Source organism: Bos grunniens, chromosome 6 (genome assembly GCF_055505025.1).
Source record: "Bos grunniens cultivar Pamir isolate PY7600 chromosome 6, Bosgru_T2T1.0, whole genome shotgun sequence".
NCBI lineage: Eukaryota > Metazoa > Chordata > Mammalia > Artiodactyla > Bovidae > Bos > Bos grunniens.
The window spans coordinates 29,496,103-29,522,864 of record NC_141170.1 but is presented as its reverse complement, the minus strand read 5'-3'; the positions used below and the strand labels follow the sequence as shown (position 1 = coordinate 29,522,864).

General features: G+C 38.0%; 2 protein-coding genes across 31 annotated transcripts in view; both read right to left on the bottom strand.

The window, feature by feature from the left end:
- Positions 1-5,081: 5,081 nt before the first annotated feature.
- Positions 5,082-17,186, bottom strand: COX18 (cytochrome c oxidase assembly factor COX18). Of its 17 annotated transcripts, none has more exons than XR_015165312.1 (6): positions 16,769-17,186; positions 16,059-16,159; positions 13,066-13,229; positions 12,250-12,357; positions 9,740-9,851; positions 5,082-6,836 (listed from the first exon to the last, which is right to left on the bottom strand). XR_015165312.1 is itself a non-coding variant. In XM_086405438.1 (6 exons), the coding sequence occupies exons 3-6, from the start codon at positions 13,208-13,210 to the stop codon at positions 6,651-6,653; spliced, it is 564 nt and encodes a 187-aa protein (XP_086261564.1). In that variant the 5' UTR covers positions 13,211-13,229; positions 16,059-16,163; positions 16,769-17,186; the 3' UTR covers positions 5,082-6,650. The 17 variants fall into 17 exon arrangements, 15 of the variants coding, with proteins under 15 accessions (XP_086261564.1, XP_086261566.1, XP_086261568.1 ...); XR_015165311.1 differs by having other exon boundaries at positions 9,744-9,851; XM_086405438.1 differs by having other exon boundaries at positions 9,744-9,851; positions 12,250-12,374; positions 16,059-16,163.
- Positions 17,187-22,428: 5,242 nt separating this feature from the next.
- ANKRD17 (ankyrin repeat domain 17) overlaps positions 22,429-26,762 on the bottom strand; it is a 165,763-nt gene continuing 161,429 nt past the window's right edge. For all 14 annotated transcript variants that reach the window (XM_086405414.1, XM_086405415.1, XM_086405421.1 and 11 more), the window contains 4 exons: positions 25,226-25,474; positions 24,502-24,680; positions 23,937-24,101; positions 22,429-23,034 (listed from right to left, as the gene is read on the bottom strand). In XM_086405414.1, coding sequence (XP_086261540.1) covers positions 22,975-23,034; positions 23,937-24,101; positions 24,502-24,680; positions 25,226-25,474 — 653 coding nt within the window. In that variant the 3' untranslated portion in view covers positions 22,429-22,974. The remainder of the gene's footprint in view (positions 23,035-23,936; positions 24,102-24,501; positions 24,681-25,225; positions 25,475-26,762) is intronic.

The window sequence follows — 26,762 nt, the reverse complement described above, 5'->3', positions numbered from 1 at the left end:
CAGACACAAAGAGTCAGATTGCAAAGAGTCAGTTGTTCAGCAAATGAACAACATTCATTCAAATGTACGCAGGTCTCTAAACTATCTCAACCAATCCAAATGCCTTCATGCAACTAATGTGATCAATGAGAACCCATTTCAAATATCAATTGTGGTGATTAAAAAGCCACTAATTTCATCAACTAAAACTCTGTGATACTGTAATATATATAAAAAAGATGTATTTGGCCTTGATTCCTGGCAAACAGCTCCTAAAACACTTGTAATTTCCTAGGTGAAAAGAACAACAGAAGGATCTTTACTTATACTATTTGGTCTTTTATGCTTCTGAAACTGTTCCTAAAGGAGCTGTGAGTTTGTTATTCATAACAAGGCCTTGCAAACACAGCTGAGTTTATGGTAACAAGGTAATTTTCAGAAATCCTCTCCTAGATAACCAAAGATGGAGGCTGAATATTACAAGAGAAACCAATCACAATATTACAGGGTTGAAATTTTCAGCCCCATCCCTTAACCTCCCATCTGAGGACAGGGGCTGGAGACTGAATTCAATCACCACTGACCAATGCTGTATTCACTCACACCTACATAATGAAGCCTCCAAAGCACGGGAGTTCTGTGTTCTCAGCCCTACACACACTGACCCATGCAGTCCTTCCAAATAGCTGTTCTTGAATTGCATCCTTTAATATAGACAGATATTAGTCAGTAAAATGCTCTCCTGAGTTTTGTGAGCTGTCCTAGCAAATTATCACACCCAAGGAAGGGGTTATGGGAACCGCAGATTTGCAACCTAGTCAGGCAAAAGTTGTAGGTAGTACCTGAGATTGGTGCTCAAGTGAGGGAAGGGGCAATCTTGTGGGTCTGTGTCATCTGTACTGACTCTGCAAGCAGATATGGTAGGGGGTGACCCAGGCACAGCTGTCCAACGTAAGAGAAGCCATTTTTGGCCTAAGCCGTTCTGTGATCTAAGCCTGCCTATAGTGCTTGCCCTTGAACAGGTCATCAACTATCATAAGGAAATGCAGGAACAAAGGAAGAGCAGTCAAGAATCAAACAGTTCAAAGATAAGAGAGAGTCCCAGTTCTTCCTCAAGGGACATACAATAACCATCTGATACATACCTTTGAAGTCCTGAAGGAACTAAGGCCCTCACCCAGCTGAAAGAGGTAACTACACATCAATTAGGTGAGAACTAGACCCCAGATCCTGTTCCCAAACTATGGTAGGGGTAATGACGGTAATGAAGCCAAAGGCAAAGGAGAAAAGGAAAGATATACCCATTTGAACAAAGCTAGTGGAGGTGATGGAATTCCAGCTGAGCTCTTTCAAATCCTGAAAGATGATGCTGTGAAAGTGCTGCACTCAATATGCCAGCAAATTTGGAAAACTCAGCAGAGGTCACAGGACTGGAAAAGGTCAGTTTTCATTCCAATCCCAAAGAAAGGCAATGCCAAAGAATGCTCAAACTACCACACAACTGCACTCATCTCACAGGCTGGTAAAGTAATGCTCAAAATTCTCCAAGCCAGGCTTCAGCAATACGTGAACTGTGAACTTCCAGATGTTCAAGCTGGTTTTAGAAAAGGCAGAGGAACCATAGACCAAATTGCCAACATCTGCTGGATCATCGAAAAAGCAAGAGAATTCCAGAAAAACATCTATTTCTGCTTTATTGACTATGCCAAAGCCTTTGACTGTGTGGATCACAATAAACTGTGGAAAATTCTGAAAGAGATGGGAATACCAGTCCACCTGACCTGCCTCTTGAGAAATCTGTATGTAGATCAGGAAGCAACAGTTAGAACTGGACATGGAACAGACTGGTTCCAAATCGGGAAGGGAGTACGTCAAGACTGTATATTGTCACCCTGTTTATTTAACTTACATGCAGAGTACATCATGAGAAATGTTGGACTGGATGAAAGACAAGCCGGAATCAAGATGCTGGGAGAAATATCAATAACCTCAGACACACTTCCTTGGCGGCTCAGATAGTAAAGCATCTTCCTGCAATGCAGGAGACCTGGGTTTGATCCCCGGGTTGGGAAGATACCCTGGAGAAGGAAATGGCAACCCACTCCAGTACTCTTGCATGGAAAATCCCATGGATGGAGGAGTCTCGTAGGCTACAGTCCATGGGGTCACAAACAGTCTGACAGGACTGTGCAACTTCACTTTCACACAGATGACACCACCCTTATGGCAGAAAGTGAAGAACTAAAGAGCCTCTTGATGAAAGTGAAAGAGGAGAGTGAAAAAGTAGGCTTAAAATGCAACATTCAGAAAACTAATATCATGGCATCTGGTTTCATCACTTCATGGCAAATAGATGGGGAAATACTGGAAACACTGAGAGACTTTATTTTTTGGGGCTCCAAAATCACTGCAGATGGTGACTGCAGCCATGAAATTAAAGATGCTTGCTCCTTGGAAGAAAAGCTATGACCAACCTAGACAGCATATTAAAAAGCATAGCCATCACTTGGCCGACAAAGGTCTTTCTAGTCAAAGCTATGGTTTTTCCAGTAGTCATTTTTGGATGTGAGAGTTGGACCATAAAGCTTAACACTGAAGAACTGATGCTTTTGAACTGTGATATTGGAGAAGACTCCTGAGAGTCCTAGGATTGCAAGGAGATCCAACCAGTCAATCCTAAAGGAAAACAGTCCTGAATATTGATTGGAAGGACTATTGCTGAAGGTGAAGCTCCAATACTTTGGCATTTGATGCAAAGAACTGACTCATTGGAAAAGACCCTTATACTGGGAAAGATTGAAGGCAGGAGAAGGGGATGACAGAGGATGAGATGGTTGGATGGCATCACCGATTCGAAGGACAGGAGTTTGAGCATGCTCCAGGAGCTGGTGAAGGACAGGGAAGCCTGGCATGCTGCAGTCCATGGGGTCGTGAAGAGTTGAGAAAACTGAGTGACTCAATAACAAACAACAAAGATAAGGGAGAACAATTTCAAAATCTCTACTTGGTTGTGACTTTTATCTTATTTTGGCCATCATGCAGCATATGGAATCTTAGTTCCCCAACCTGGGACTGAACCCACTCCCTCTGCATCCCCAGAATCTTAATCACTAGACTGCCAGGGAAGTCCTGTAATTTTTTTTTTTACAAGCACTCATTACCTTTTACTAGGACTTGACATTTAAACCGTGACTGTAATTTTACATGGGAATTTCTAGTTTTTATCTGGATCCCCAAGTGAAACATCTGTATTTGAAGCTTCATACAAGCATAACTGAAGCTTCTACAATGGAACTTCACAGTTTTCCCAAGTGTAGCAACGCATGGGATACATTTTGAAGAGCATGAAATAAGAGGCTGTTAATTCTTACATAGATACAGAATTGGTATTTTAAATACTCTTTACCCTCAGAAAATCCAGGAAGTTTGAGGTTATAATTAGAAGAAATTCCTCAAGTTATTCATTATACCACTGTTGAAACATGCAGAAATGCAGCTGCAATGGAAGGGATATAGTTCAGTCTATTTTATACTCCAGTTTTAAGTTTTCCTGGAGAGCTACAACTTAGGCAGAAGACAAAAACCAAAGCTAAATATAATGCTGCCTTCTCAACTACGGAAAAACAAATATAATCGCCTTATCAGGGATACAAGAGGAGAAGTATGCCCACTGAAATTTCCTTAAAATGGTCCCTAGAGGCTTGTCATGTAGTGCTTGGCCCTCTGGGGTCTAGTAGGGATCTTCAAGGACAGAAACTTTGTTGTTGTTGTTGCCTTAGAACAACTCAATAAGACTGGGTGCTTTCCTGAAGCATTTACTTTTATTTTAGGTCTTGCCATCAATGTTTTTGTTCTCAAACACCCCGGAGTCCTCATTTTACAAAACAAAATCAGCAGGATAGGCCTAATCAATTAGACGATCTTGCAAAAGTTATGTAAAAACTGGGTAGTCAAGAGGTAGTCAGTGGTAGAGTTCAAAGGAACAAGGATTTGTTATATATTCCTTTGGGACAGTTGTATATTTCTCTCATGTTCGAGTTACAGAAAAGCAAAAAGTTAGTGTTTTAAGAACTAGGCAAGGCTTCTTTATAAAAGAGCTCCCTCTATTTAATCTTTTGCTGCCATTCCTCAACTGGTAATTTTTCTTTCTTGTGGTAACTGCTAGGTCTTGCAGTTCCTATGGACAGGAAATCAACCAGGATTAAAATGCTTTAATACAGCTTTGCCAACAGAAAAAATTAAGTCTAAGAAAAAAGATGGAAAATTTTATTCAAGCCGATTTGAGGATTATAATCTGGGAGACAGTCAGAAAGCTCTAGGGGCTGTGCTGCCAATTAGAGGTCAAAGCACGAAAGTTTTGGAGACAAAGATGAGGATTGGTGGTGGGTAATCAGTCGCTCAGTTGAGTTTGATTCTGTGAGCTCATGGACTGTAGCCTGCCAGGCTTCTCTGTCCATGGGATTTCCAAGGCAAGGAATACTGGAGTGGGTTGTATCCCCCGTACTGTAGGGGATCTTTCCAAACCCAGGGATCAAACCTGTGTCTCCTGCGTTGGCAGGTGGATTCTTTACCACTGAACCACTGGGAAAGCCTTTTGGGTTTATGTCAAATGATAGTATGACACTGATCGTTTATGCTATTTAGAGTTTACACAATCCAGACCCACAGGAATAGTGGGTCACAGGTCATCACAGTTCCTTACAAGCAGGAGTATGGGAGGATCTGTTTGTGTGTGGGCTTTTTGATTGAGTACTAATAACCAAAACAAAAAAAAAAAAGAAGGAAGTGTATCTCCTTGTGTCCACTGATGAGATTAAGATGGAATGTCATCTCCTAAGGAGCTCTGGTTTATGCAGATGAACTAAAGGGGAGGGAGGAAGCCCAAAGGGGTGAAGAAAAACTGTTAGCTTTTATTTTGCTATAAAACAATAATTTTATCAATTCTTAACTGAGTTATGGGAAGTCTTAGGTGAAACAGACATGAAGGCTAGGCTTTCTGAGTATAGCAGTGGTGAACTGTGGGGAGGACCCTCTTGTAGGACCTATTTCTTTCTCAAGGGCAATCCCTAAATGTACCCCTTAAAAGAAAAATTTGATAGAGATATATAATATCCAATTTATTCAACAGCATCTTCCTCTTGGTGCATAAGCAGCATGAAGATTTTGTTAACAGCATCCACAGAAAACAAATATACCAGTACATATCATTTTACTTTATCTGAGAATAAGAGTTCCAAAACAGAAACACAATACTCACAAGGGCCATACAATTACCAAATAAAGTTCAAAGATTTTTAATAGTCCTTTTTATTTTTAGACTGTATTCCACAAATGATGGCAGGCCAGTTATTATGTACAGGAATCATGGAATCATTTCCTCCCCATGGCTGTGTAAGTTCTCAGTTAATGAAGTTTGATCCAGCTGTTTGTTGGGATTCCAGCTGCTGACAGTTTAAAGCTCTTAGTGGTTGTGGCTTTGGGACCACAAAAGAGAAGGGTCTACTGTACTCTGAGATTATAGAAAAGACTCAACTCCATCTCCAGAATTCCACAAAACAATCCTATTTCACAATCATGTGATCAACGATTACATCTCTAATGACTGAAGACACGCTGTTCATATGCATGCTTTCTGGCTGAATAAGCTGATTCTTCACGTACTGTTTAATTTCTAGTAACACTGAAACTAATGTATTTTCATGTATTCAGTAATTATTAAAACTTGATAAATACTATCCTGATCATTCAAGCTTTTAAAATTTGGCTCTTTTTTAAGCTATGTAATTATGAATTAGGTAATATATGATATTCTCAGACCAACTTAATGTTATGTATTATCACATCAAGACGAACAGGTATAAAGAAATCTGCGACTAGCATTATCTTGACCCTAATACAAAATTTTTACTTACTTAACAGGTTATCAGAGATACTGAGTTCCTTCATATTCTCTTACGATTAGCTTAAGATTTTCTACTTTGGGTTCCAGCAGTACTCAGTGCTATACCCTGTATTGCAGACTTCTTAAATTAGAAAGAAAGGAATGTACACTTTTTATATTCTTTCAGAGCACAGCTGAAAAGCAACACCACCTACCGTGTTATGTACTTTCTTACATGTGTGGACTACTCCACAGCATGTATCTCAAGTCCCTTTCATTTTAAAATCATATATTAACTTGTTCCATTAGAATAATTTATTAACCAGGAATTACCAGAAGGCCTTCAGGAGTTGGGAGAGGGGCTCAAAAAAGGCCTCCATTTGTATTTCAAGGACTTTTCTGAAGAGAAAACCAGGGCTTTATTAAAAGATTAAACAGGTCTATGATCCTCCACATCCTACAAATTTTAGAAATCATCCCATTGGATTCTCTTATTTTATAAACTTTTCTAGTCCTGTTCTCCAAAGTTCTGGAATCTCTAGCAAGTTGTAATTTTATAAACAGGGCCTGACACTTTGATTCCACTTTTACAGTCTTAGCATACAATTAAATATACTACACGCTTAGCACTGAAAAGATTTTAAGTATTGTTATATACATCTGGATTATATCTTAATCCACAGTACTTCACAGAGTTCATGATTTTAAACAAAAGCAAATTAAATCATACCTGAAGTTCTAAATCTTCTAAATACATTAGCAGTGAAACCTGTAATTGTTTCAAAAATTACTAGAAAGTACGTGATTTTCTTGAAATGAACTTGGAGTGAAAGGCAGCCAAGAGGTCCTTATAAGGAGTGTCTGAATCTAACTTGGTCAACGGGATCCTGCAAAGTTGGCGAAACCCAGGAGAACGGAGCAGCAAGTTCTGTGAAAGGCCCACGAAGCTGGAGCACAACCAGTAGAGGACAATTGACTGCAACGAGAAGAAAGGACATGAACGTTAGCATCTCTCCATTCTCCAAGGTCTAGAGACAGGCAGGCAATAAAAAAGAAAATTAACAATCTCTGTAAACAGAGCACCAGGACTGAAAGAGACCTTCAGGAGCTAATAGATACCTGGGTCAGATCTAACAGATAGGTAAAAAAGTTGAAAAGAAGACCCCCAAACAAAAAGAAACCAAATGGAGAGGTACTGGTGACAGAAAGTGGATGGCAGAGAACGGCTCCCAGGCAGGGGTCCAAGAGAGATCCCATTTCCTTCTTTGGCAATTAAGCATACTGCTTCCCCACCAAGAGTCTCGACAAACTGCTACACAGCAGGCAGGCTACTGGAGGCATGGCCATTCACGATGGCAAACTTAGCTTCCCTACACCTATACAGAGTCACCTATCTTCCAAATTTTCCCAGGAACTAGTTTCTAAGTGTAGTCAGGAATAGATTATCTTTGCCTTTTCCTGAGACAAAGCATCTCAGCCCAACCCTCTTTTTTTTTTTTTTTTTTTTTAACCACCACTGAGATTCAGTTATTTAGGTCAAAGAGCTGTCTTTCTCATGTCTTCACAGAGCTTTTACATTAAGTTGCCTAATTCTGACTTTCCTATATATGAAAGAATCCACTTTGGATATTTAAGACGTTTTTTTGGTCTCTGTTACTCACTTGGAACCCAACTTTTCATTAGAACTTTACTGTTACTTTACTTGATCTAGGGGTTTCCTCAGTTATAATTGGTAGTCTTTTAGTCTGCAGCCTCTTGAAACATCCCCATATATACATACAAACATACATCTTTTCTAAACTTTTCTTTGGCATCAGAAGGTAAGCAGGCCCTAGAGGCAAGACCATGTCCTGGCTGAGTCCAGTCCTGGGATCAAACTGCCTGAGTTTGAAATCTATTTATTAGCTTTTGGCAAGTTATTTTTTTTTCTTGTTTCAGTTTTCTCTTCTATAAAATGAGGGACAGACTGTACCCAGGGATGCTGTGAAGAATAAATGAGAAAATTCATGTAGTGTGGTAAGCACAGTAAGTGGCTCATATTAAGCATTTATTTGTTCCAGAACAAGTTTTTAAGGGAAGTAATGAAATCTTAAAGGCAGATTATTAGTACAGTAGCTAAAGAGTAAGAGCCAAAATACCTGGATGTGTGTGAAGACTCTGCCACTGAACAGATGAGTGACCATGAGTTACTTAACCTCTCTGTGCCTCAGGGTTAAATTGGAGATTATAATAGCACCTACTTCAGTGCACTGTTGGGAGAAATACATGTACTAATACATGTGTGTGTGTGTGTGTGTATGTACATAAATGACTTAAAACAGGGCCTGGAACAAAGTTCATGTTGAATAAATATTAGCTAGCATCATCATCAAACTCATCTATGAAGCAAACAGTTCCCTGGGCCCAACTACTTCAGACTACAAACTGCCTACTAAGTATCACTCATCTTCGTTAGTAATAAAATCCTAATCTTCAGCAAAGTATATTGCTATCTGGAAAAAAAAAGACTATACTTTTCATCCTCTTTTGCAGTTCGGTATGACCACATATTTAAGATGTAAGCACAAGTGTTTGGTAGGGCATCTGGCAAGGGTCCTTAAGTGGTTGACTGTAGTTGAAGCATCTGACTGTAGCTGAAGCACCCTTTTACTATTCTTGCAAGATAACAAGCTTCAGTGGCCATCACGACTATCCTGCGGCTTTCAAGACAAGAATGACAGGTTGTGGACGATGCAGCATTGAGAGGGAACTAGGCAGTCTTTCTCATGTCTTCACAGAGCTGCCACATCAGCTCTACACTAAATGCCTAATTCTGACTTTCCTATATATGAAAAGGTCTCTGTTACTCACTTGGAACCCAACTTCTCATTAGAACTTTACTGCTATTTTACTTGATCTGTGGTTTTCCTCAGTTATAATTGGTATTATTTCTCCTTAGAAATGTAGTGAATTTGCATTATTCTGTTTTTATAGAGTATTTTATAACATTATCATTATATGAGAAGTACTATAACAGGCACTTATTATTTCATTAATTTTCATAGACATTATGGTGTCTCTTTTAGAAATGAGGAAACTTATTTTACACAGGATTAATGACAGTATTATGACTAAGTGACACATGAATAGTATTTAACAGACATTTCTGATGCTGAAAACATACTATTTCAGATTTTTAAGACAAGTCCTATGAAGTACTTTTATACAAGGGACAGAACTTGAACTACCAGCAACAAATGACAACTACTTTATGGTCTCTGTGTTGATTCTGAGCAAAGACAGATACACTGACAGCTTTACTCAACTGAGCACTAAAGTATCCATGAAAAATATGCAAAAGGCTAAAAAAATGAAATAACTGCAAATATAACATTATTTTTCTATTTCTATAGAAGTTTAATTACATATAAATGGGGACAAGTATACCTATCTCATAAAATTTCTATGAGATCAAATAATATTACATATGAACCCATGTGGATCCTTGGTGGGGAAAATTTTTGTTTCTTTTTTAAATGCTAAATTCCTTGGATCCCTCTGTGAAGACAAAAAGAATTCAATACATCAACTAATCAAACAGAGCAAATGCTACATTCATAGTACTGTTCATAGTACTCTGCAATATTTAAAAAAAAAAAAAAAAAAGGAAAATGGAGGGTTAAGACACATTCACGTAAAGGAAGATTAACCAATCCCAAGAAATATTCAGGTGTCACTTGGTGATAGAGTCAGTAGATTTGTTATTACAGAAATCAGAAACCAGTAAAGGATCAAGTAGTCAGAGGAAGCACGACAGAAGAGGCACAATGTCAGTCAGTCTAAGCTAAAAACAGAGAGGATTTACACTTAGCTCATGCTTCACACAATGCTGGTGCTTACTCACTGAAGGCACTGTTGCCGCTACTGGGATCATCAACACCGAGACTGCACGAACAAAGTGCGTAATGTACGTCTGAAAACGAGACTTTCCAAGTTTTTGCAGGGCAAAAATCTGAAAGGGTAAAATAAACACACACATGCTGATTATCTAAATATACATTAAATGAGACAAGCTTTAAAATGCAAAGTGATTTTTGATTGGCCTCTACCTACATTTTAACAAAAGCAATAAAAATTAAAAAACAAAACACTGATTTGTTGATTAACTATCACTGGTTGATCAACTCTTTAATTCTTAAATGGAACTAAGTAACAGCAATAAAGAGATTCATCTATATTAAATAGGATCAAAGCATAATTTTTATAGGTCAGTGTTTTTTAAAGATTGTAAAACTGAAGTCCCTTCAAGATAGGTATTATGTATGAATCATTACCTTTTTTTTTTTTTTTTTGGCACCTAAATACAGGGCCTGGCACAGAGAAAGAACTTAACAGGTATCTGAAAGGTTTGTGATCTGGTTACATGGATGACAGAAAAGAACTAAGAAGGCTAGGAAGAGGAGTTATGGTTTATGAATTACTTACAAGGCAGCTTAGCTTAATGATTATGAGCACAGATTCTGCAATTGCACACTCAAATTACGAGATTCACATGGCAGCCCTGCATTTAGTGGTTATGTGACTTTGGGCAAGTTACTTCACCTTTCCGTGCCTCCCATTCTCCACCTTAAGACTGGGATAATAACAGCACCTACATCATGGGACTATTGTTAAGAATTAAATGAGTTAATTCATGTGAATTGCTTACAATAGTGCCTGGTACACAGTAAATGTTAAGCAAGAATAGGCTTTTATTAAATTTATGCATGCTGGGTTGTTAGATGGAATAAAGGAAAGATGAGAGGACTGACGTCAATTCACTGGGACCTTGTGTCATCACTTCCTTCTTCCTAAGAAATACTAATTACTAACCAAGTTCACAGAACTATGCTAGATGCTCTTAGGGTAAAACACTTAAGACTACACATAGCGTCTTTCCTCAGGAAACCTTCACCTAAGACCTGAGAATCTTTATATTTCTCATCTGAAAAAGTAAGTGATGTATTAGATTTCCCAAATAGCAATCAGCAGATATGAGGTCTGTGAAATCTCAACTGCATTAGATCTTTCCTCCAAAATCACTGCAGATGGTGACTGCAGCCATGAAATTAAAAGATGCTTACTCCTTGGAAGGAAAGTTATGACCAACCTAGATAGCATATTCAAAAGCAGAGACATTACTTTGCCAACAAAGGTTCGTCTAGTCAAGGCTATGGTTTTTCCTGTGGTCATGTATGGATGTGACAGTTGGATTGTGAAGAAGGCTGGGCGCCGAAGAATTGATGCTTTTGAACTGTGGTGTTGGAGAAGACTCTTGAGAGTCCCTTGGACTGCAAGGAGATCCAACCAGTCCATTCTGAAGGAGATCAGCCCTGGGATTTCTTTGGAAGGAATGATGCTAAAGCTGAAACTCCAGTACTTTGGCCACCTCATGCGAAGAGCTGACTCGTTGGAAAAGACTCTGATGCTGGGAGGGATTGGGGGCAGGAGGAGAAGGGGATGACAGAGGATGAGATGGCTGGATGGCATCACTGACTCGATGGACATGAGTCTGAGTGAACTCTGGGAGTTGGTGATGGACAGGGAGGCCTGGCGTGCTGCGATTCATGGGGTCGCAGAGTCGGACACGACTGAGCGACTGAACTGAACTGAAGATTTCTTCTAGTTAAAGGGTCTATGTTCTTTTCAAGAGTCTAAGAACAATTCTTTATGGAACTAAAGACAAGTTTCCCCTAAACTCAAGTTGAGTAAAGTAGCATGAGCTAATGGTAAGATATGGCTAAGAGATTGTATTTTATACATATGTTTCTCCATTTCATTTTATAAAGAAATTCTATGACTAAAAATGGCAGTCAGGTATGTTTAATTGACATATTAAACATATAAACAAAACATCAACATATTGTGGGAATAAGACCAGACTGACATCTTAATTGCTGCCTTTACCAAAAAGCAAATCAAAGAACTGTTATGTACTAGCATCGTACCATTTTACAGTTGAAGGAGATTTTGGAACTGTTCCAATTCAGATCTCTTATTTTAAATTATGATCCCCAGAGAGGTTAAGGAACTGGCCCCAGAAAATTAATCAACAACTGATCTGCGACCAAAACCAAGGGGTCTCATGACTAGCTAAGACTCTGCACCCACAATGCAGGCGGCCCAGGTTCGATCCCTGGTCAGGGAAGTAGACCCAATATGCCACAACTCAAAGTTCCTACACGTCACAACTAAGACCCAGTACAGTCAAATAAATAACCAAATATATATTAAAAAAACAAAAAACAAGGAATCTCAACGTTAGCTCAGAGCTATCACCAGTAACTCAAATTCATTTCTATCTGATGTCAGGACAGCAACAGAATCTCAATGATTTAAATGGCAAACAAATCTTATTTAAAACCACTGACCTCCACTATTAATAAATTGATGACACCAACGGAGACAGGCAGAATCCAAGTGGAATCCAGAGCAGTGAGGTCATGAAACCACAGGACCCCACCAGCAGTTAACTGCTCCTGAACAGAAAAACCTGCTGAAACATTTTTATAAATGAAACAGAAGAATTTCTAAAAACAGCAGATGGAAGTGATTCCAATAAGGTGTTCCTCACACTGAAGACTTGCATTTTTTATTCAGGTTATTTTCACTCCACAACATAAGCTAGTTCTTATACTGAGAAAGAGGTAAGAAGTTTCTGGAGCAAACGGATGTGGAGACACTAAAGATGTGTAGCAGTAACCTTTACAGACTGAAATTTTAAAACTTACTTGTCTATAGGCTGCTTTCTTTCAAGTCAATTTAGATTACTTTATGGTTAGAAATGCCTTTAAATGAAAGTAAAAACAAGCCCCTTAGTTTGTAACCTTTCATATTAATATTTACACTTATAACTGTGAAAGTTCTTCTGGCTTCTCCAATTCATAAATAGAAAAAATTCATGGCCCTGAAACCATATTATGGAATTATAACACTAATTTTATTAAACTTCCAAGTAGTACTAGTGACATCCTTCCTAAACTGATTTATATTCTCAATACAGCTAGTTTGGTTACACTTAATATTTGAAATTCTATACTTGTGTAAGGGAGATGATTAAAGTGTATTCCAGTTACAGAAAGTATGGATGTTTTTTATTATTATTTTTTTTTTTTTTTGCTTTTTCTTTAGAATACAAGACAGTGTTAGAGAACTTGCTTGGGGGAATTACTTTCAATAGTAACTACCTTCTGAATGTGCTGCCCCTGTGCTAAAGTTTCGGAGAGCGACAGACATGAAGATCCACATTGGAAGCTGAATCCAGACCAGCACAGTGGCTTTGAAGGGGTGGCAGTTATCCCGAACATAGAGCTCTGAAACAAGCCTCCGCATAGTCTTTAGGTAAGTGAGCCTAGTTTGAGGGAAGAGGGAAAAAGGGAAAGGAGAAAACATCATTTGGATACTAGCTGTGCTTCATCCCTACAGGATAAACACACCTATACTATGGTTACTGGCTAAAGGATTTATGCAGGATTTTTGACTGTCAGAAGCTATACCAAAGTGAAGTGAAAGTCGCTCAGTAGTGTCTGACTCTTTGCAACCCCATGGACTACATACTCCATGGAATTTTCCAGGCCAGAATACTGGAGTGGGTAGCCCTTCCCATCTCCAGGAGATCTTCCCAACCAAGGGACAGAACCCAGGTCTCCCGTATTGCAGATGGATTCTTTACCAGCTGAGCCACCAGGGAAGCCCAAGAATATTGGAATGAGTAGCCTAGCCCTTCTCTAGCAGATCTTCCTGACCGATGAATTGAACCGGCATCTCCTGCATTGCAGACTGATTCTTTATCAACTGAGCTAAAAGGGAAGCCCCTAAGCTACACCAAGTGGTTGCCGGAAAAAAAGGAAAATAAAACCTTTTACTCAAAGTTTGTTCACAATGTAAGCAAATTACATAACAATTTGAGAAATCCGCCACTGTCAAACTTCAGGCTTTATTTCTGGAGGTCTTAGGCAAACTAGGCTTTAACAAAGGAAATTTCACTACTAACATGGTACGACCAAAATTTGAATCAGAAATACTAGAGGTTAAAACACATTTTACTCAAATTTCTCCACTCCAGCCAAATTCAATCACCTGATCCCTGAACATACCTTTCAGAGCAATGTGGTTTTGTACCATGTATGCTCCTGACCTGTCTAAACAGTCTCCATTCTTCAATCAACTCTTTCATAAAGATTTTCTTACTGCTTCTCTGTTAACCATATTAGTTACTCCTCTGTTGTTTTTGTTGCTGTTTTCAACTCCTGTTCTTACGTCCCACTTGCTAGACTACAATATTGGATGGGTCTTCATCTTTAAATCTCTTGTGGCATGTTTTGTACAAGGTAGGTTTTCAATAGGTTTGCAGAATTTAATCAAATTATAATGCACTGAATTAAGACAGTACACAGAGACATTCCAGGCTCCTTGTAATTCAGTCTTCGCCCACTCTTTCAACATTATTTCCTGTTACTCTTTTTCTTGTCCCTTGAATGACCTGGGTCATCCAACAACTCAGACTTTCACATCAGCATGCCCTGGAAGTTATTACATCATCTTTGAAGACTGTCCACTATCCTGGCTGTTTGTTCACCTGACAAACTCCTTTTCATTCTTCAAAACCCAGTTAAACTGACAATACAGGAAACCCGCAGATAATGTCTTCCTCTAGAAAGTCATTCATCTGTGTAAGGATGTGTCCGGACAATCATCCTGCCAGGGATGCATAAGTACGGTAGCACAGTCTTACCTAGGCTGTATTTATAACCCATGTGAGCAGCTACTAATGTGTTCTTCTGGTCTAGAGCTGTAGCCCTTAGACTTCCTTGATCAGTAGAACTTCAAAACTATAGGTTTACCAACTTTTTATCAAGTAAAGACATTAAGCTATAAGAATGATTTTTTTAAAATGGCAGGTCTTTTTAACACTAAAGAGGGACTCAATTTCATATTGTAGATAGGTGGCAAATTTATACCTATATAGATAAAAATATATGGATAGGGCCTTCCCTGGTGGCTCAAATGGTAAAGAATCTGCCTGTAATGTGGGAGACTTGGGTGTGATCCCTGGGTGGGGAAGATACCCTGGAGAAGGAACTGGCAATCCACTCCAGTATTCTTACCTGGAGAATTCCAGAGACAGAGGAGCCTGGCAGGCTAGAGTCTCTGGGGTCACAAAGAGTTGGACATGACTGACTAATACACACATATACCCATATATATACACATTACATATTCATACTAAAACACCCTTATTTTTCTCATTGCTGTGAGATGCTGAACACTTTGTCAGCATCTCACAAAAATTCTTAGTGGATGGCTGCCCACATGGAACTACAACATGGTCAAGCACCCTTAGGCAAGGGCTCTCAAAGAGCTCAGGGAGACAGCAACACAGGATAACTACAGCAGAGTAACAACTCCTGGCCTACCCAGTTGCTTTTACCATGGCATTTATATTTTCTGTCTCCTCATTCTTTTGGGCAGCTACCTGCTCTATGCTGTCAAAAGGTTAAGTTTGTAAATAACTTGTATCTTTTGTTGACTAAAATCTCAACAAAGTGGCACAGTATCTGTATCCTGTGAAGCCTTCCCTAACTTTCCATGATGACTTAACTCCTTGTACATAATCTTTTTTAGTTACTTAATCCAGTCATTATTTGTTTACACATCTGTCTTTTTCAGTAGTCTGGAGTCCTTTAAGATCAAGGAACTCTGCTTTGTCTCTTTTTTTGCTTTCAGTCCAGTATATAAACCTATCACGCCACAAAAACTTTTTAAAATATTAAAAAGTAAAAAGAACGACTTTGCTGCTAAAGCTACAGAATACCACACCCTGTAAAAAAGACATGCTGCTGCTGCTGCTGCTGCTAAGTAGCTTCAGTCGTGTCCGACTCTTTGCGACCCCATAGACGGCCTCCTACCAGGCTCTTCTGTCTCTGGGATTCTCCAGGCAAGAACACTGGAGTGGATTGCCATTTCCTTCTCCAATGCATGAAAGTGAAAAGTGAAAGTGAAGTTGCTCAGTCGTGTCAGACTCTTAGCAACCTCATGGACTGCAGCCTACCAGGCTCCTCCGTCCATGGGATTTTCCAGGCAAGAGTACTGGAGTGGGGTGACATTGCCTTCTCCTGTAATAAAGACATACATACATATTTTTTTTTTTCATGGTCTTATATGCAGAGAATTAGCTTACCTGGCAACTCTCTTGGACCATCCCAACTGATGTGCACGAACTGCAACTTCTTGGTTAAGATGTCGTGCAATGTTTTTTATTTCTGGCTGCAAATTTTCCACCTAGCTAAAGAAAAAGTAGACTTTGTTATGAGCACATTAAAGATCTGTATTCATAACCATTCATAAGTTTACTCTCTATTCCCTAAACTCATTTAAAAACATGTGGTTTACTGGTTGTGTCAAGAAACTCGAAGATTTCTCACAAGATGTTAATTTATGATATCCTCAATTGCAATCAAATTAAAATTCCAACTTATACACTTAGCAGTGTGATGTTGGGCAAATTATTCAACCTCTAAAGTCTTGTTCCCTCTTATATAAAATGTATAACAGCACCTACTTCACAGGGTTATTTTAAGGATTAAATAAGCCCTACACTCCACACTTTTAATGTTTCAATCCGTGGGTTTTCCAGTAATATAAACTGAAGAAACGGTAGTCTATTAAGTGTCTTTAATATGCTCTTTGTAGCTACAGAGCCATAAGAGAATCTGCATTTACTTCTGCCTGTGTTAATTCCTTTCTGTAAGCTTACTGCCTTAGAGGTGCTGATGATTAACAGTAAGTACTCCGGAAGTATCTGGGGATCTTAAGCCCCAGGTGAGACTTTGACCCTCCTCACCACGGAAGTGGGTACGCACGGTCCACGCGCGGCTCGGCACCCCTCACCTTGGCCAGGATGTAGTGCTGGTAGGCAGCCAGGGGTAGTGTGACGGCCCCGCGCAGGACCACGGTGGTGAGGAGAATGCTGCCCCACCAGGGCAGGCCCGAGGCGGTGTGGGCGAAGAGCAGCACGTCCTCTGCGCCCTGCACCGGCGCCGAGGTAGCCAAGGCCTCGTACCAGCCTCCCGCGCCGCTCGGGCCAACTGCGGAGACCGATGCCACCGCCCACACTGGCAGAGCAGAGCTCTTGGCGCCGCCTGCTGGGGCCCGTGCGAGCAATGGGTCCAGGACACGGACCTGCAGGGCAGGCCGGGGCCGCAGCCACCTAACGCTGAGCCGGCACAGCATCTCCGCGCCAGAGTTGGGTCCGAAACGCCGGCCTCACAGACCACGCGCACTCGCACCGCTCCGCCTAGGCCGCTACGCGCATGCGCCGGCAACCCCGGCGTAAAGTGGGCGTGAGTTCGCGGGTGGCCACAATTGACCTTCCCGGTCAAGCCAGTGACGTATTGAGTCGCACTAGAGATGACGCACGAGGCAGAAATGTCCCACCTTTCTCACGCGGCACCTAGCAAGCCTACTGCGCAGACACGAAACTTTCGCGCTGCTGTGGTGGAGCTCCTCGAGCCTAGACCGGAATTGTAGTGTTGCGGGTGGGACTTGGTGCCCGGAGCCCGGCGAGGCGTTCTCTAGGAAGCTCTCGTCTTGTAAATTCTGTCTTCGGCATATACCTTTCCGTTCTTTTTGACTTAATCATGTCATGGTTTAAACTTTGTGGGTGCTTTTTGTGATCAGAAGGTAGCCCCCCACGTCTTTATGTGCACCCCGATTGCTTCCGCTAGGGATTGAGATAGATTATACTCAATCTATCTTGAACGCGTTGCTGAAATGCCAGTTTGGAGAGGCGTGAGTTTCTGTGTTGTTAAAATCAAGTCTTTATGCTCTAAGCATACTTTAGTCTGTGGTATAAATTATTTAATTGCCTCATCTGTCCTAATAAGCATTTTCAGAACCAGTTTTAGTGTTTCATCTTTCATTATAAAGGGCAGTAAAGTTTATTAAGAATAAAGAACCATCTCCTGAGTTAAGGGGAGTTATCACTGGCAGCACGGTGACTTCTTTATTGGGGCTTAACATCGTGTATAAACTTTCAGGAGCCTGAACAGCAACATCAGCTGTCTTCTGTTTAAAAGGAGCAGGCTAAAATGTACATGGACTAGTTTTTAGCTTTGTGTTCCTGGGAACACAATGGGATGACATGGAGTTTCTTAACATAATGATCATCCCTAGACCTAAAGGCCAAATTGTGTTGAGGAACAAAATCATTGATTAAAACGAAGGTGCCGGCCAATATTGGGGTAATGTCAAACTGGAGCTACTGTTCTTGCTTCACTGTGCACCTACCCAGGGGTACCAGATGTTTTCTCTGGGTTCAGGAAGTGATCTTCCTTCAAATTACATGATTAAATCCATTCATGACATTTTATATGTTAACACACACATCCCAACATATGTTATAGAATTTCTTTTCCTAAAGTAAAAGCCTGTATCACTGTCTCCCTATCTGTTTGTCAAGTTAAAACAAGCAACCTATTGGTACCGACTACTGGTTTAAAGTGGAAAAGAATTTTACATGGAATTATCTTGGCCTGAAGGTTGAGGGAGCAAAGGAACAACTTCTATGCTGCTGCACTCCTCTCGTTGCAGAGACCTGATAACATTAGGAGTTGGACTTTCCACAGCGTCATTTAAGCCTAAGGACTGTGACCTTTTGATATGTAGGAGAAAAGGAGTTGATGAAAGGAAAAAGATCCTAAAATAAAAACTCCACGTTTATGCATTCACTATTCAGATAATTTAAATCAAGAATTTTTAAGCTATTCATCAAATTCCTAAGACTTCCTTCTGTGGATTTGTATTCAGGAGTCGGGGCTGGAACTTCTTCAATGAGTGTAGGCTCACCTTTTGTGCTACATTTTGGGGTCACAGATTATAGTCTCATTTAAAAATGTTCCACTGCTTTAAGTTTGACTATTGTGATCTAAATACAATTTATGAATATTTAACCTAATTTCATATACTTAAAACATACTGATTACAATTTGGTTAATGGAGATGATCAGGACTGGCTATCTACTTGGTATAGAATGTAGGGAGAAGTATTTGTCAATTACAAAGCCCAATGCAAATACAAAGTGTATATGTATGTACTGGTAACAAACATTGTGATACTCTGAGTATTTTGAGTGGAAAAGTATACTACAGAGTGACTATACAAATATTGGGCAAACCAGCTGAAATGATGCCAACCCTAATACTTTGCAAATGGATATATTATGTTTAAAAAGTTCATTTAAAAAACATTTTTAACATTTCTAAAAAGTTCAACTACTTATTAGCTCATTCCTTTTTATTCATACTACATCACATAGCTAACTTTTTTCTTAATTTTATTTAAAGCTCCTGAAAAACAAAGACTATATATTTACTGTCAGAAGTTTCTGAAATTCTTATTCATCACTGTGCTGAACACAGGAATGGAGGTCAAAATGTGAATATAGGCTATTATATATATATATATATATATATAGACTGTCTATATGTACAGTCATTTAAATTTCTCTCTTCCCAAATACACCTTCTTAAGTGTTTACCAAAAGAAACTTTAAAGGATATTTTCATGAGCAACTTAAAGTGATCCCTTGGAATCACATTTCTTTTTCCTATTAATGCACTGCTTTTAAAATCAAAGTTACCTAATGTAGTATTAGCTTTTTTCCTCATTAAAAAAAAATTCTCTTGAATTATCATTGACTTTTAAGTACTAAGTATACGATATTGGCTTTTACTTTCAAAAGTGGGAACTGATTTCAAGGTAGAAGTCTAATATGAAACCTCTTATGACCCATGTATTAGTCCTATATTTTTACTGTCACATAAAGAAATTCTTATTTATGTCAAAGCCACAGTAACACATTTTTCTCTGTATTCACTTATCCAAAATATAAGTGATGGTGTTTTTGCAATCAAGGTGTATACCATGGTAGATTAAATATTAGAGCATTAATGATGCTCTCATCCTAAATCCCAATCATTTGCAATTAACAGTTAGTTAATTCAGTTAACTGAGTGTTGTGACTTGCTTAATCTGGGATATATTTCCAAAAAGATTCAGGAGCATCTAGAATTTACAAATTATAAATATCCCAAACATTAATATTAAAAGACATCTGAATAGATACATTTATCTAAAGTAAAAATACAGAGTATTGGTATACTCAATCTCCATGTTAGTAATGGAAAACAGTGAAATGGTTTTCCTTTGATATTTTGAATCATTCTGAAATAATCCTGAGTTAAAACTTTATTTGAAAGTTCTAGCATTCTTAAATGTCATGCCAGATTTATCTGTTTAATCTAACACTTTGTATTGTTTTTAAAAATAAAGTGTGCAAAAATATGTATGAAATGTATAATTAGGTCATTTTAATCAATAGAAAAATAGAATAATATTTTCATGATAAACAAGACAGGAACTATTAAACTATTTACCTCCTTTTTCCTGAGAAGAAAAATGACTGTAAGATAAGTATAGTTATTACCCCAAAAAAAGTAATTTTCAATTACTAATAGATTGATTTAACTTTGTAGTAAGAGGAAACAGAAGGGAAAAATACCTTTCACATAAATAGTAAAATCACTTTTTTGAATATACTGGTATATGCTGAAATATATGTTGAAAAGGCATACCATGGGAATTCTCTTGGCACCAGTACACAAAATCATTTCTAAAATGGAATGATTGGTATAAACAGATTACACAATAATTGGGATATTAATTCTTTTGGGATTTAAAGTGTGAACTAACCTAACTGTTAAATCTAAGAGTTAAGCTACTTCTTAAAAGGATAAGAGAAAAGAAATACCTTATGTAGTCTGCAATTATACATACCACATACTTTCCAAAAAGGGGGAAAAAAAAGACCTGCATGGTCTCAAAAGATGATTTTTTTATTATTCAAATAAAAGTGCACTGCATTACATCTGAAATATAAAAAATGTATCTGAAAAATGTTCCCAGTACAGACTTCTAAAACCATGGTATTATATTTAACAAGCCTGACCCCAAAAACTAAATTAGGAGCATTCCAATCAATAGTCCCCTGTCCCATAGCTTTGAAGTAAAAAAAAAAAAATAGTTTTTCTCTCTGTTTTTTAGCAAGACACCCTATCTTAAGAAACCCACTGTTGTGAGTCAACACAAGGTCATGTGTTGTGATAAATACTGGGTGGTATCTGTTATCTAGCAGGATTATTTTAATTAGAAAATAACCCTAGTAAACACAGAAAAGAAACTAAGCAAAAAGTTATAGGATAGTGGCAAAAGTCATACATAAAATACTCTGTTAAATAGCATTATACCCCTTTCTTAGTAAAGTGCAATAATTTTATGTCATAGCTACATTTATTTGTAGGATATCATTTAGCTTTTCCTTTAAATATGGTTGTATCAATCACAGACAGGGAGAAAAACAAATTTATGTATTTTAAGACCACCTTCTAAATTAAAAGATACAAATGTGTTTATAAATTTCTGGATATGTTTGAGAAATCTTTTTACTCTTTACTTAGGTAACCAGAGTAAAAGAAATCATTTCATTTTCTTGAACAGTCAAGGAACCATATTAATATTGTTAACCTGGGTGATCTATCTGAATTTTAGTTAATGTTTATGTTTCACCAATGAGGAATTATGTCTATTATTTTTTAAAGACATTACTTCACTTTTATGCTTACTTTCTATTTCAACCATATAATTTATTATATCACATGAGACAGGGTAGGACACATATTCTTCTTGGAATATGTTACTGTTTATTTTTTCAAGTGAAATGAATAGATAAATCCCACTGAGTAGTTTAGTGTGGCCCTGTGTCTTACATAAACAGGTTAAACAGGAGGCTTTATTTTGTAACCTGTGTATTCATGTCTACCATAAGTTGTCTTAATGACAACGCCAAATTTATTACTTGCCCCAAGTTAGCTGTTGATCCCTTTCACTGATAATATACAAACAAGTGTAGAAATTAAGAAGGCTTTAAAATATGGGGGGAAAAAACCTTTAAATTATTGAAAACTGGAATTTTTATGTTGATTCCTGATGACTCCAAACCCAATGTTAAGAATCAATATTATCCAATATAAAATGGTACACTGAATTGTTTAATAATAAACAGTATATAAGAGCTTGTATATGCTGACTGGGAACCAGTGGTGGCTTTTTAAATTCTCAGAAAGACTGAATGTTTTATGATTAGAAGAAACCACAGGTGATGATGCAGATTCTCCATCTCTCTGTAGCAGCCATTAGAGTAAAAATCTTTATAGAATTATTTCACGATCAGAAAGAAAATTTTACTGGTATTAGTGGCAAGGGTGAGGAGAGAAACAAAAGAGTGAAGAGAGAAGTGTGTATTAGTTTTTAAAAGTGTGACAAGGTAATAAAAAGACATGAAAAAGTGTTAAAATTTCTTACTCTATATGTGCCTTGCTGCAAACAAACTCAAAAGGAGAGCAGCACGGGTATTTTAAAAGCCAGCGTCGGGAAACATTCACTGATAATGCCCATTGTTTTACTTTATACTTAAATTACACAAGCAGAAAAGTTATACTTATTAATAGTTTAATGTATGAAGGAAACATCCAGATTTCTGAATATGAAGGTACATATCTCACATTAATTTAAGTCTACGTAAAGTAGAGCCTCTATACTGACATATTGAAATTTACTTTCTGCTTAGCCTTTTCTGTTATGTAAACAATTGTACATTTATTTGCCATTCTAAAACTTCAGGATCAAGTTTACATAATTTTGCTAAATTTCCGTGTTTGCTCAGAAGCAGTTTACAGTACTAAAACCAACCAGCCAAAGAACAGCTTCAACAGAAAGTTATGTCCAAAGGGGAAGAGGGAAAAGAAAAAAAGAAAAATGATAAGAAAAAGGCTAACTAAGGTAAAACGGATGATGATGGGGAATGGGCAGTCACAAATGTTCACAGAAAATAGGTCAGTTAGTAAGTTCTTCTGCAAAAAGCCTACACACTTCAGTCAAGCACATCAGTAGAATGATTTGGGAGCGTAAATTTTTTTTTCGGCCACTTGTGATTTCCTCTGAATGAAAAGGAATCTGCAGGCTAACAAGCTGATCCTCATCAGCCAAGCTGGTTCATATGCACACTGTTCATGTGAGGTGCCCAGGGTCCAGTCCACACCTATGAATATAAAGCACACGTTTTATTAAATATGTATTTAACATATACTTGATTAAAATAAAACTCTTAAACACTAAGGAATATTTATGAGCTAAACCAGCTAAGTTTCTCAGTTAACTGGCAACATACTGGGAAACAATAAAGAAAAGCAGTGATAAACCACTATTATCTGTTGTTTTCCTGCCTCTACTCTTACCCCTCGAACAGGATCTGAATTACCATCATTTTTAAAAAACTGTTATCTGAGTACATACAGGTTGATGATTGTGGAATGAAAATCAGGTATTAAATATATACCACAATAAGTTAAAATATACAACCATCTCTAAGCATTTTCACACTCACATACTATTTTGACATTTATAATACTTTTAATAAATAACCTCTAGATGGACCTTTTTGCACAACTAAATTTTGATACTTTACAACTTAAAATTTTTTACCTACCACCTGCTACTCAATGGAATATATTATGTCTTTCCTAATTTTGGCCCCAAACCACTACCTTTGGTACCCTTTTCCATATCCCTCTGCTATATTTCAGCTATAATAAATTTCCCTCAATTTCCCCAACTGCCCATATTCACCAAACTCTCTCACAACCATGATTTATCTCTATTACATTTGTCTTGGCAGCTAGGTGCTATGCTTAGTTGCTCAGTCGTGTCCGACGCTCTGCGACCCCATGGACTGTAGCTCATCAGGCTCCTCTGTCCATGGAATTCTCCAGGTCAGAATACTGGAGTGCGTTGCCATGCGCTCCTCCAGGGGATCTTCCCAACCCAGAGATCAAACTCAGGTCTCCCGCATTGCAGCTGGATTCTTTACTGTCTGAGCCACCAGGGAAGCCCCTTGGAAGCTCATAATCATTAAATAAATGTTCATGGAATGATCAGCCTTACCGTTTGAGGGCCATTATTTTCTGTGGAGCTTGAAACCATCTTTATCAGGGAATTCCAAGAGGGGTCCGCAGCATGAGGGCCGTTAAATATGGGTCCTCCAGCACCATCAGGAAGTGGTGCTACTGGAGGAATCATTGCATTCCCATACACAGAAAAAGGCATACCCTTAAAAAAGAAAACAAGGATTATGCACATTGAAGTCACTGGTTATTATTTTTCCCAGTATAATCAATACCCTAAAATTGTATTTGAAACTTCACCTCATTTTGGAACATGTAAGCTATCTAAGTGATTTAAAAATTATTTTCCAATATGATTTCTTCCAGCATTAGACAGAAGACAGTGCAAGCCTAGTATATAAAATCTTTTGTCAAAAAACATTTCTCTAAACAACTCAGACAAAATCAGGATTTATAAATATTTATATTTTAGCTAGATTTTCACCTATAATTTCAAGCCAAAGCTCCAGCACCATTTCACAAATGCTTATACATGGGAAGTAAAATAAGGCTAATAATCAGAAAATCATTTAGAACTAATGAACATGCTTTTAAATCACCATTACCCCAACTTTAGGAAAGTCCATGTATCCTGCAGGAACATGCTGATGGAATGTACCAGAAGGAGTTACAATTCCTGTACTCTCTCGCTCCATTGCTTGATGCTGTGAAAACACTCCTGGATCAGACATTGGCCTGTGAATCATAGGATTTCCCATCCCAGGGTTACACCAGTCTACTTTGTCTGAGGGAAGATGAAGAGGCAGAAAAAAATAATTGGGAGATATTTAAAATCAGAAAACAGCAAAAAAAAAAAACTTTATATATGTCTAATATTTTCTACATTGGATGTGAATTCCTTCAGAATAATGACCTACTTTTATATCTTTACCACAATATTTCCATGTTTGTAGGTAGTGAAACAATAGCCTCGTAATGTAACCTAAACCACTTTGTGTTACAAAACAAAAAAAAAGCTAAGATAAAACTAAAGAGCCCCAAAGGAAATATTAATATTTCCTTAATATGATGAAATGAAGAAAATAATATGCTTGCATTAAACTATACTCAGCAATGATTAACTCAGTGAGAGATCACAGGTGAACAAAAAAAGTTTCAAACTCTTAAATAAATTGATTAGTCAAAATGAAGAGATATGAACACATATTTTCTTAAAAGAATGTTTATGATAATTAAATACTGCTTTTTAAATTAAAATTATTTAAATATTTTAATATTTTGGTTAAATATATAAACTTAACTTCCAATAAGCAGAATAGCATACCATACCTTGATTGCCAGCAATCCCTTCAAAGGACCAGATGCCACTGTGTCCTACTGATGTGGACAAATTACTCCCAATAACAGATGGAGCTGAAGTTCCAGTTTGCCTGATACGTGCAGAACGTTCCGTCCCAATAGGGACTGGAACTTTTCTATCCTGAGAGACGTTGCTGGGCTTTTCTGACCCTAAAGGTACTGATGATGGGGCAGGAGAAGGTGCACGAACTCCAGAGGATACTGACTGTGCAGGAGAATCTAGAGAAAAGATATTGGGAAATAATATACACTGTCTCTATAGAGCCTGTAATTTTGTAAACAAAATTTTAGAAATATGAGTATAATGCTTACATAATAAATTATGTATATTAAAATCTGGTTAAAGTTCTGTGACTTTGCAGTCATTTTTTAATTTGGCTCACAATTTTCCTATTTAGTTTTGGGATAGCAGAATGCGAAATGTGAATGCTGCCTGCACACTAATTAATATTTAAATTAATTTGCCCTTGACCATAAGTAAAATATAACACCAGAGCAATGAGAAGACAACATTTAAATTAAAAAGAAACAACGACAACAAAATGGAGGTGGGGAAAATCACTGATTGTATTGGCAATTTTCAAACTATTTTCCTTGGGAATATTTGTCCCTTGGTTGTATGTTAAAAAAAAATAAGTAAGTTTCTTTAAATCAGGACTTCACAGAACTTTAATATGCTGATAAAATACCAACAGAAGGCTATGTTTCATAACCCAACTGATTCACTGTACCTTGTGGATATTCCACAGAACACACTCTTAGAAGTGGCAATTTAAATTTTACTTATCAAAACAAGGCTAGTTCTTAATACACACAATTTGGGAATATTCATTAGTGATTTAGTCTCTTTATACACTATAGTGAAGAAAGTGAAAGAAAGTGAAAGTCGATCAGTCGTGTCCAACTCTTTGTGACCCCATGGATTATACACACAGTTCATGGATTTCTCCAGGCCAGAATACTGGAGTGGGTTGCCTTTCCCTTCTCCAGGGGAATCTTCCCAACCCAGGGATCGAACCCAGGTCTCCTGCACTGCAGGCAGATTCCTTATCAGCTGAACCACAAGGGAAGCCCAAAACAATAACAACCTTCTTTGGAGTAGAACTTGGGATATATTTCAAGCTCTTTTACTTTTTTTTATACATGCTCAGATGCTCAGTAGTGTCTGACTCTTTGTGACCCCATGGACTGTAGTCCACCAGGCTCCTCTGTCCATAGAATTTTCCAGGCAAGAATACTGGAGTGGATTGCCATTTCCTTCTCCAGGGGATTTTCCCCACCCAGGGATCGAATCTGGATCTCCTGCATTGCAGAAGGATTCTTTACCAACTGAGTCACCAGGGAAGCCACCACAGTGAAGAAGGAAAACCAAAACCAATCATACTTTTCTTATTAAAGTCTAAATATAAAGCATATTTAAAATTAAATAGAGGCTAAACTGTAGAGGAACTTGAAGCTTAGAAAGTCAAAACAGTTACCTGCATAGTACATAGCTACAATTTATTTG